Here is a 10,393-nt window from a genome sequence, read left to right on the forward strand (position 1 = left end):
TCACTTTACCCTTTAACAGCTGAATTAGGCGCGACATTATGACTGAATGGGAGGAGCAGCTGCGGTGGGCGGGGCCTGAGACGTGTTGACACTTTGAACGGCGCTGATTGGTTGGAAATAACAAGCGCTTGTATTTAACGTGGGCAGTCAAACACCGCAGCTCATCACCGCCACTCAACCGGAACAACACCGAACATGAAGTCCGTTACGTAACAAGGAGCGTTCACGTTTCTTTGCCCTCGAGTCGCAGCACCCATTCAGGTGGGCCGCAGTTTCACAAGTGCTTGTTTCTGTTCACTTGTTGTTGCTCACGTTTAGTTCGCGTTCATAGCAAAAGTCCTCCAAAACGACAAGCCCTGAAAACATTCGCTCCACTGCTTAACTCCTTTAGGCTTTGAACTCTGACGAGGCAACATTTAATTGCTGAGCTCCAGCAGGTGGGAGGTTTTGGTTACTAAAGTCACTGTAAATTCACTTATTTGTGTAGTCTGTAGTTTCTAATGCTGTGAACGGGGGGGAAACCACCTTCACAACTCTAAACATCATGAACAGTAAGAAGAGTAATGTCGGTGGAGAAATTACTCAGTAAATATGTCCAGGAAATAGACGCCTCCCGTGGGGGTGTGATGCTGCCTTCATATGGTATTTCTTCCGCGGTAGGTACACTCGAAACACACACACACACACCGAGGGACCGGCAGGATGACGGCGAGGAAGCGGAGCAACAGCGGGGGTAGTGACCATGAGCCCGCAGACTCCCAGGCCAGCAGCGGCCCAGACGCAGGAAGCTCCGATGTGGCTCTAAAAAAGCAAATCGGACTGGTGAGCGCTTGTGGTATAATAGTTGGTAAGTCCATTCCTTCGATTCTCTCCCCAGGACAGCAGATATTTGCTAAACATAAATCAAACTTAGGATACAGAGTGAATTCAGAGAACTCTGCCCTCCACCAGGACTGCACAGTTCATCCAAAAGTTACCCAAACGTGGTTCAGCAGCCTCCTCAGCGAGGATGTGTGGATCAGGTTTCATGTGCTCTTCTGGGGCTCCTCTTTCCACCAGTAATGAAGGGGGAAAAAATAAGTTCGTAGAACATAAGATTATCACAACAGCGCCGACTAGAGTTTGACATTGGAAGGAAGGTGCAGTATTTTAGTATTTTGATGTGTGTGCAAATATTGCGAAGCTGCAAACTCGTCACTGCACACGTGATTCTGCAGGTAAGGAAGTCTTTGTTTGATACAGAGTGCCTGTGAATTCCACTCCAGTGGGAGTTTTCCCAAAGACTGTGGCTAATGAGGTGAAAACAAACTCAAATATAGCAAATTGTGTCCAACTTGCACTCTAAATGATCAAAATTAGATTTTTCCTCAAATCCTGTAGCTCCAACCTCTGCTATAGAGTCAATTAAGGCCCCTTTATGAGCAAAATATGCAAATAATTTGTTGTGCTGCATATAATTAAGATGTTAGCCTAATGATGATCTCAAGAATTCCGCGATCCATTAAAACAAACTCTCTTGTTTGAGCATTAATAACTCGGTACAGTCTCGTTCCTCTGGAAGTTCCGTTTCCATTGACTATGGGTCTGGCACACGCTAAAAGATACTTGAACTCTTCACCTGATTTAGAAAATGTAAGAAACCACACTCTCACAGGCACAAACCAGGAAATAATGAGCCATCCAACGGCTCTGACTGGGTCATGTGCAACAGACGCGTTTAAACACGGGTTGTTGCCACACATCAACAAGTTGTCACACTTTATGCCTCACGTTTATCATGGTTGCTGTTACACAGGATCATCCAGAGTGCATGCTCAGCCCCCCCCTCCAATCAGGGTTTCATCATAAATGTCTAACGTTTATGACTTCACGTCAGGGCGGCCCTGATCATCCTCCCAGCAGATCAGGGCGGGTGAAGTCACTCAGCACGCCTCACAGCACAGGATCTGGAACCATCAGCTGATGAGGCTGCTGACTTTGGTCTGGAGGGGGAATCTGGCTCCAAATCTGCCTTGTTGTCTTGTCGTGTGTACTGGCCTCCACTGGACATCCTGCGTGCAACCTCAGTATTGCACATCATGCGCTTGCTCATTCAGAGTCACTTCCATATTTCCTGGGCGCTTTGGAGCCCGCGTCCACCTAGAACACTCATGAGGGCGGGGAGTCTCACTCCTGATCATCCACCGTGGTTGAAACTGTTCTCCATCGTTAAATTTCTACCAAAATATCATGAAATGTCAGCTGGCTAACACACGAGTCTTTAACTCAATATCCTTCACGTAAAGTGGAAAATGTCCATTCAAAACCCTGGACTAAAGCTAAATGTTATAAATTAAAGAATGGAATTACTTTTTAAGGTAAACTAGATGGGAATCTGAAACTTTTAGCTGCACAAGAAGGTGCACAAAACCTTATAACAGCAGAGACTGTATGAACCAATACAGCAATTATTTAGTTAATATCAGTTCAAGAATAAAAAAAACCCTGATGGTGATTAAAGGTTAGAAATCTTCGAGGAGCTCTCACAAACTCAGCTCAACAACTAGAACGTGCACGTCTCCTGTCAAGGCAAACTCTGCCAAATCAACAGCAGGTAAATTAAAAAGCCTTTTCTGTTAAACAGGTGTTCCCCAAAGTGGGATCTTCCCTTTAATGATTGTATTTACTATTTCCCATTTATTGGAATTGACATTCTAATCCAGAAAGGAGGAAACTTCCCCAAGCAGGAGGGGAAATGGGACATGGTGACAAGAAGCGGTCCTGACGTAGCACAGCATTGATGTCTGCAATGTGCTGTACAAAAAAAATGGGTGACACGTTATTTTGTTTTTGAATAGTTTTGGTTTAAATGGTTTCTTCCTTCACTCAGGCAACATCATCGGATCAGGAATATTTGTGAGTCCTAAGGGGGTGCTGGCGAATGCTAGCTCAGTGGGCGTGTCCCTGATTGTGTGGGCGGCTTCTGGACTCATCACAGCTGTCGGTGCTCTCTGCTACGCAGAGCTGGGAGTCACCATCCCCAAGTCAGGGGGAGACTACTCCTACGTCAAGGACATCTTTGGAGGCTTGGCGGGGTAAGAGTTCACTTGTAGCACTTATAATCCGATGGTGACACACTACAGTGTGTGTGCTCCTTCAAGACCAGCAAAAAGCCCTGAAGAACTCTCAGACTGAACCAGGTTGCAAATAATTTGCAAGGTGCCACCATCACACAAATGTCAACATGGTGTCTATAGCAAATGCTGGCAGCCACATACACACAAGGTTTGTGTTCTTGTTGCTGCGCTAGTGTCTCCTGGTCAGTCGGCATGCCGTCTGGGGAAGTGAGGAACTGAGGAAAAGGCACAATCCTCACACACGTTCTGTCACCCCGGTGAGGCTCTTCTCCCTCAGGGGAGGGTGGAAACATGCGGCCGACCGCTCCACGTGTGATGGAGGTCATGGCCAGTGACCAGGACAGCTTGCTGGGATGCATCAATGTGCAGTGGCGGGGAGAACAATGTATCTCAGAGAAACTAGACAGTGTTTTGTCAAGCTATTGTAGTGAGTTCAGTAAATCCCCACCACACGCAGCCCAGCTCCTTTACAACCGCCCTACTTTAGTATTTAAAGGACTTTGTGACGTTGTGATGTAGTTAATCCCCATAATGTGTCTGACCCACTTCCACTCATGTCTCTCCTCCTAAATAACGAAGCTACAAAACTGATTTTAGTTTGTAAAGAGCCGTTCAAACACGTTTGAATTTGAATTGTAAGGGAAAAAAATCAAATCTTAAAAATACCATTACAATCTCCTCCGCCGTAGAGAAGAGGAGAGCGCCGGTTCGGTCACGTCCAGTTGCTGCAGTGACGTCTTGTGCTGTGACATCAGCAAGTACTTGTACCATAGTTGTTCCTGTAGGTTTAGAGTGTAAAATCACGACTGTGCCAACCGGCTATCGGAGGACCTGCAGTAGCACACACTCCAACCCCCTCGTCTGTGTGGCTTCATCGCTTACGCGTGGATGAAGCAAAGTTTACAACTACAGCAACTTTGACCCTCCTCATCCTCACTGTCAGTCTCGTATAGCCGCAGCACTGCCAAGTTCACCACGACGAAGCCGTCTTCACCGATCAAACCTCCTTTATGAATGGTATGACACCACCGGTTGGTGACATCATGACGTTACGGTGTGACGTAGACGGGAGAATAGTGCAACGACTCACGCGTGTAATGACTCGTGATCCTTGAGGTTGTGGCCACGAATCGCCACGAGTAACCGCTGATCAACCAGCTGTCAATCATTCAGCACTCGTGCGCTGGTTTGCACTGACCATCTATGGTGAACGTGGGCGTGTTGAGGCAGATTCCATGTGTGCACATTTCCAGGTAGGCTGTGATTTTTTTTTTTTTCTTTCCATAAATCTCTTGCAGGTGAGCCCAGTTTTTGAATCTTTTATGCATATTTTCCCATGAACACTTGGAATGAATCCTACCCGTTCTCTAAATGTTGATTCCCCTCTTGGTCATGATGGGGTCCCTCAGTGGGGGCTGCTTGTCTTGCGCTGTGTGTTGGTGTGTCCGTGCCATTAACCCTCCGTTGTCTCCCAGATTCCTGCGTCTCTGGATTGCAGTGTTGGTCATCTACCCCACGAACCAGGCTGTCATCGCGCTGACCTTCTCCAACTACATCCTGCAGCCCCTCTTTCCCTCTTGCCTCCCCCCTGTTAGCAGCCTGCGTTTGCTGGCTGCTGGCTGTCTGTGTGAGTGACGAGTTTACATTTACCTGTAATTAGAATTTCAGGTCCAATTCTGAAGACACTCGTAAAGGGAGAGACAGGCTGTGTTATGAAATACTGTGTCTGGATGACGGTCATCACCAACCGTCTTCCTCGCTGCCCTTCAGTGTTGTTGACCTGGGTGAATTGCTTCAGTGTGCGCTGGGCCACGTGTGTCCAGGACATCTTCACCGCCGGCAAGCTCTTGGCCTTGGGCCTCATCATCGTCGTCGGTTTCGTCCAGATATGCAAAGGTAGTTTTACCTCCGTCTCAACCTACTTTTCAGTCTCAATAGGGATCTCCTCCTGCTTTATGTCTCTTCTAGTCAAAGACTGTCAAATCGCCACGATTTGTTTCTGCTTCTGAGCACTTCAACCATTTTTTCCAAGTCTCAGAACAGCTTGAGTACTACTTGAAAGTAAAACTTAGTAACTCCAATTTTATTTAAATAAACTCCGTTCCTGATGCCCCGTTCAGCAACTTCTCAGGTTTTTGTTATTGTTTTTAGCTGATCCAACCAGCTGGTGGACAGAAAGTTCAGGTTATTCCAGGCATGAGTGAACAAATATTGTGCACCAATGGATGTTTTCTCTTTAGTGCAGTTAGTTCAAATTTTCTCATATAAAAGAACTGCAGACAGTAATGTGTCAAAGTTCATTCATTTATAACATTTTTTTCTTATGATACCAGAATTGCATTCAAAAAAGTGCAAGAGTTCATTTAATAGAAAACTGAAAAAAAAAATCCAAGTGATAAGATAAGTATACTGTGTATTAAAGTAGGAATTTGTCATTTTGCAGGAGTTGTGATCGTAACTACTAAAACACACTGGCGTTGATTTCATTCATTAGGGCCTGAGCCTGAAGTACCTTCAGGCTCAGGCCCTATTCTGTTTTTTGTTTGTTTTTTTTACTGGTGTCACATTGATTTTAGCTTGAATTCCATTTAAACACTGGCCGTTTTTAGCTCACACAAATATTACTGCGTCGTTGTTTTGTTTTTTTTAATTTCATAGAAACACATATCCAAGTTGTGAACGAAAAACACCATCCGTGTTCAAAATGCAGAAATTAAAACTGAGAAACGTTCAACGCTCAGTGAAAGTGTTTGGTTCTGGCGCCCTCTGCTGGTCAGACTGTGAACTTTGACGTCGCGTCTCAGTGGCTGTTTGCTCCTCAGGTCACTACTACTGGCTGGAGCCAGTGCATGCCTTCGAGACCTTCCGGGACTATGAAATTGGTCTCATTGCCGTTTCCTTCCTGCAAGGCTCCTTTGCCTATGGTGGCTGGAACTTCCTCAACTATGTCACTGAGGAGCTGGTGGACCCTTACAGGTAAAAAAGCTCCAGCACGCCATGACAGAAGTGCACCTGTGTCACGGGATCAGAAGTCATGAAGGTTTTTCTGTGGGAAGGTTGAGTACCAGTGAGAACTATGATCTCTCATCCTCAGGAATTTGCCCCGTGCAATCTTCATCTCCATCCCTGTGGTCACCTTCGTGTTCGTGTTTGCTAACGTGGCCTACGTCACAGCCATGAGCCCCCAGGAGCTGCTGGCTTCCAATGCTGTAGCAGTGGTGAGAAACCAAACCCCCAGTCACCCAAAAACCTGAACCAATGTGTGATCCTGAATGCCAGACATTGCAAGTTAGTGCTTTGATGCTGCTAGCGTATCGCTGTGGTGCGACGCTGTGGTTGTGTCCACATTCCTGATCAGTTGCGATTGTTCAAGTGGGTTGTGTTTTCTCCTCCCCTTCCCTCTGCTCCTAATGTGTTCTCCCAGACATTTGGAGAGAAATTGCTAGGAGTTTTTTCATGGATCATGCCCCTCTCGGTGGCATTCTCCACCTTCGGGGGAGTCAATGGCTCCCTCTTCACATCATCGCGGTCAGTTTGTCCTCTCCCTTCTCCTTCTGTCATTTTTCTCGTCTGTTGAAGTTTCTTTGGTGGTGTGCTCTTCTGTTTTTTTTTCCTGGCTCCCATGTAGCTCATACCTGTTGGTGTCCATGGAGACAGAGGGTGAGCTGGGTGATGACAAATTAACGAACCATAATGATGCAATTATGATATCAACGCACATCTCTGGGAGGATGAATCCACCTGATGAAACAATTACAGCCCCTAAGCACCGACCTTTTTTCCTCCTGTTTGGTCCATTTCTCACCCTGAATATTTCTTGGTCTGCACCGGCGCTTCCATCACCAGTTGGCGAACCCCCTGACGTGCCCACAGGGAGGAAACCCTGTACCTTTCTCTGCTCTCCCAACCAACCATCTTTGCCCTTTTTCTCTCAGGCTGTTTTTTGCCGGAGCGAGGGAAGGCCATCTTCCCCAGGTGCTGGCCATGATCCACGTCAGACGCTGCACTCCCATCCCAGCCCTGCTTTTCACGGTGAGTCCCAACAAAAACCCAGCAGGCACTTGTCTATAATGTTTAGAGGAACCCTCACTGTCCCACTCTGACCTCACTCAGCTGATCTCCACTCTGCTGATGTTATGCACCAGCGACATCTACACCCTCATTAACTATGTGGGTTTCATCAACAATCTCTTCTACGGCATCACTGTTGCTGGGCAGATTGTGCTACGCTACAAACAGCCTGACATGCATCGACCCATCAAGGTAAGGACACATCAGCTTTTAGCTTTAGGAGCCCACTGCAAACAACCTGAGTCAGAGGAGGGTTTCTTCTTTTTCAGTCAGGTCACTGTTGACTTCACCCAATAAAGGTTGTTGTTTGTTTTTTTGCCTTTCAACCCAAACCAGAAATGTGTTTTTTAGCTCCAATCAAAGCATTTATTTATTGATCGGTTGTCCAGCTGGATTAAGAAGAGATGGCTGATGCTGTGGCCCTGTAAGGTGTTTTTAGCTTCTTGTTCATCTCACCATGGTTGGAAAAAGTCATAAGTGTCTTTCGGTTTGGAGTTATTGATCGAGGAAGTTGGCGCGGCGATTTGGTGAATTTGTCTCCATTACTTCTGAACAAAATCTGATTTTCTGTCCTTTTCAGCTTCAGATACTTTTTTTTCAATTCTGTTGGTAATATGGACTCAAACGGTAAATGGACTCAATTTTATACAGCGCTTTTCTACCTTAGCAGCACTCATAGCGCTTCACAGTGTCGTCCCATTCACTCACTGATGGTGGAGGCTGCCATGCAAGGCGCCAACCTGCTCATCAGGAGCAATTATGGGTTCAGTATCTTGCTCAAGGACACTTTGACATGGTCACCGGGGTCGAGGATCAAACCAGCGACCCTTTAGTTGCTAGACGGCCACTCTACCCCTGAGCCACGCCGCCCATAAAACTCTGCCATACAAAAACTCGTACCAGCATCTGTGTTCACGCTGCATCCTTGGGTAGAATACTTGAGTCATGGTGGAACCATCGATGCGAGGGTCACCATGTTTTGATCTTTCATGTAACCATTATGAACAATCCAGTCTCGCGGATACTTTGAAACGCAGCAGCGATTCCACACTGACTTGTAAGTGTCCAGGCACCACATCAGAAGAGTCCCACAGCGTTTTGCTATCGTGTGTCCACCAGGTGAGCCTAGCATGGCCAGTGCTCTTCCTGCTGTTCTGGGCCTTCCTGCTGGTCTTCTCCCTCTACTCACAGCCTATTGCCTGCGGCGTTGGTCTGGCCATCATGATGACGGGGGTCCCTGTTTATTTCCTGGGAGTCTACTGGGAGAAGAAGCCGCAGTGTTTTGAGACAATAATCGGTGAGGCAAGATCCTGGCGGTGTGTTTTCAGAGCTTCTCTTAGGAAAGGCTGGATTATGGCGCACACACACTGTTGAGATTCATGAGAACTTCCTTTGTTCAGTTTGAGCTGATGAAAATACCTGCATGTTGATGCCAGCTGCAGCCTGGCCAAGTACGAAAGGTGTTAGGAGTTTACAGCACATGCTCAGATTCACCGTGTTTGTCAGAGCTAAAGGTCGACCGGATTCACTTGTATGTGGGGAATTTTTAGTTCCTTAAAGATAGCTTCTACTTTTGCTTTTCGACCATCTTTTTACATGAGAAAGGCAGCAAGCTCTGTTCAAGTGCACCGCTAGATAGCATCTTGTCTTCATAAACTGCCATTTAATCTTGATGGAGAACCTTTTATCTCATAAAATTATTTCCCTGGTTGCTTTCCTTCCACATCTCCAGGTAACATGAGCCACCTGTGCCAGAAGCTCTGCTTCGTAGTGTACCCGTCCACAGAGGACAGCCCAGAAAGCCGTGCTGCTCCAGCCAAAGACGTTGACGCAGGCGATGATGAGAGAGGCTCTCGAACAGCTGGCTGATGACATGCATGCACAGGAACGGACAAGGCCGCACACCTGTTTGGAGGAGGACTGCTTCGCCTCCCTGAGCACTGAACAGATGCGCTGAGAGTGTTGATGCTTGAGGACCGGCGTCTTTAGCAGCAGTGTTTTCTCTTGAACATTTTCAGCTTTTGGTTTGGCTGTTGCGCTAAAATATCACTCGTACTGTTACTCTAAGGATCGCCGTCTCCCTTTTGTCTTGTACGGTGTGTCTGGTATTTTAATGTACGTATTGTTCAAGCTGGTGTTTATGTCACCTCACTGTAATTACACTTACATGGAAGGACTCCCGTTGGTTCAATGGCTCATTTAAATCCTTAAAGATGAAGCTTTGCATATGCAGCTCTACTCTGAAGAAGGCCAAGTGACGTCTGTTCTCCAAGGAAAACCTAAGATCCAGTCACCTCCACACTCTTCTCCTGCTCCATCAGTTCTTTTCATGACAGGAGTGATAGAAAAGCACCTGCAGTGCACATTAGTGAGGGACCTTTCCTTGTTGCCGGGACAACATTTCCTGAGGTGTGTGTTACTGCAGTGCAGCGCTATCACTAGGCTGCTGCCTGCTGCACCTTCTCATAAATGTTTCATCCACCTGTTAGAACACCTGACAGAAGAAGGTGGAGTCCATATGGAGAGATACAGTTGCAGAAGTCATAAGCAGATATGGCATGACAAGGTGGGATCAAACTTTCACATTGCCCAGAGTAAAACAGGAACGGAGTTGCTGCCTTCAAAATAAGAGCGTAATTGGGTAATTTCAAATGTTTAAAGGTGTATGCTTTGTAATATGAACCGCTTGTTGACACAACTTGTACAATAGGACGAAGTCCAGAGGGCTGTGAATCACCTTCTCTATCAACTTATTACATCATAGTCATTGGAGGAACACGGTTTTTTCACACCAGCTGTGCTGTGCCATTCCAGCCAGCGTCAGGAGACTGTGGCCCTCTGGCCCCCACCAAATGGAACGAGGCCACAATTAAGATGGATGAGTATTGTGTTCATGATGTGTGGGTGATGACTCCAGTTAATCAAGATGTATCATATGACAGTTTTAATGCTATTGGAACATTGATACTGTATTGTGGGGGGAACCTATGTAGTGCTGTACTAATTGTACTACACAGCTTTAATAATTACTGCTAGGAATCTTGGACGGCATCTCAATGACTGCTGTGAATGGATGATATTCATCCTTTTTCTACCTCTTATCCTGTTAAGGGTCAAAGGGGGTGGAGCCTATCCCAGCAGCCTTCAGGTGAAAGGCGGGGTTCACCTGGACAGGTCACCAGTCCAGCACATAGAGACAGACAACC

The 10,393-nt window shown here is 46.6% G+C and overlaps 1 protein-coding gene across 2 annotated transcripts; it reads left to right on the forward strand.

Annotated features, from left to right (window-relative positions):
• The first annotated feature begins 146 nt into the window (after positions 1–146).
• slc7a8b (solute carrier family 7 member 8b) lies at positions 147–9,896 on the forward strand. Of its 2 annotated transcripts, XM_086202867.1 has the most exons (13): positions 173–261; positions 392–437; positions 661–847; positions 2,870–3,074; positions 4,592–4,743; positions 4,887–5,012; positions 5,939–6,092; positions 6,211–6,334; positions 6,541–6,644; positions 7,052–7,148; positions 7,230–7,379; positions 8,307–8,484; positions 8,920–9,896. In XM_086202867.1, the coding sequence occupies exons 3-13, from the start codon at positions 703–705 to the stop codon at positions 9,054–9,056; spliced, it is 1,572 nt and encodes a 523-aa protein (XP_086058993.1). In that variant the 5' UTR covers positions 173–261; positions 392–437; positions 661–702; the 3' UTR covers positions 9,057–9,896. The 2 variants fall into 2 exon arrangements, with proteins under 2 accessions (XP_086058992.1, XP_086058993.1); XM_086202866.1 differs by lacking the exon at positions 392–437 and having other exon boundaries at positions 147–261; positions 8,920–9,877.
• The last annotated feature ends 497 nt before the right edge of the window (positions 9,897–10,393 follow it).

The sequence above is a fragment of the Aulostomus chinensis genome, chromosome 5 (assembly GCF_037954235.1).
Source record: "Aulostomus chinensis isolate RoL2024-O1b breed Wild chromosome 5, RoL_Achi_v1.0, whole genome shotgun sequence".
In the NCBI taxonomy this organism is placed as follows: Eukaryota; Metazoa; Chordata; class Actinopteri; order Syngnathiformes; family Aulostomidae; genus Aulostomus; species Aulostomus chinensis.

Bases quoted from the DNA above. Each gene is read 5' to 3' on its own strand.
- slc7a8b (XM_086202866.1), top strand. From the start codon at position 703: ATGACGGCGAGGAAGCGGAGCAACAGCGGGGGTAGTGACCATGAGCCC. The intron at 848-2,869 runs GTAAGTCCATTC...TCCTTCACTCAG, and splicing joins CGCTTGTGGTATAATAGTTG to GCAACATCATCGGATCAGGA. The intron at 6,335-6,540 runs GTGAGAAACCAA...GTGTTCTCCCAG, and splicing joins CTTCCAATGCTGTAGCAGTG to ACATTTGGAGAGAAATTGCT.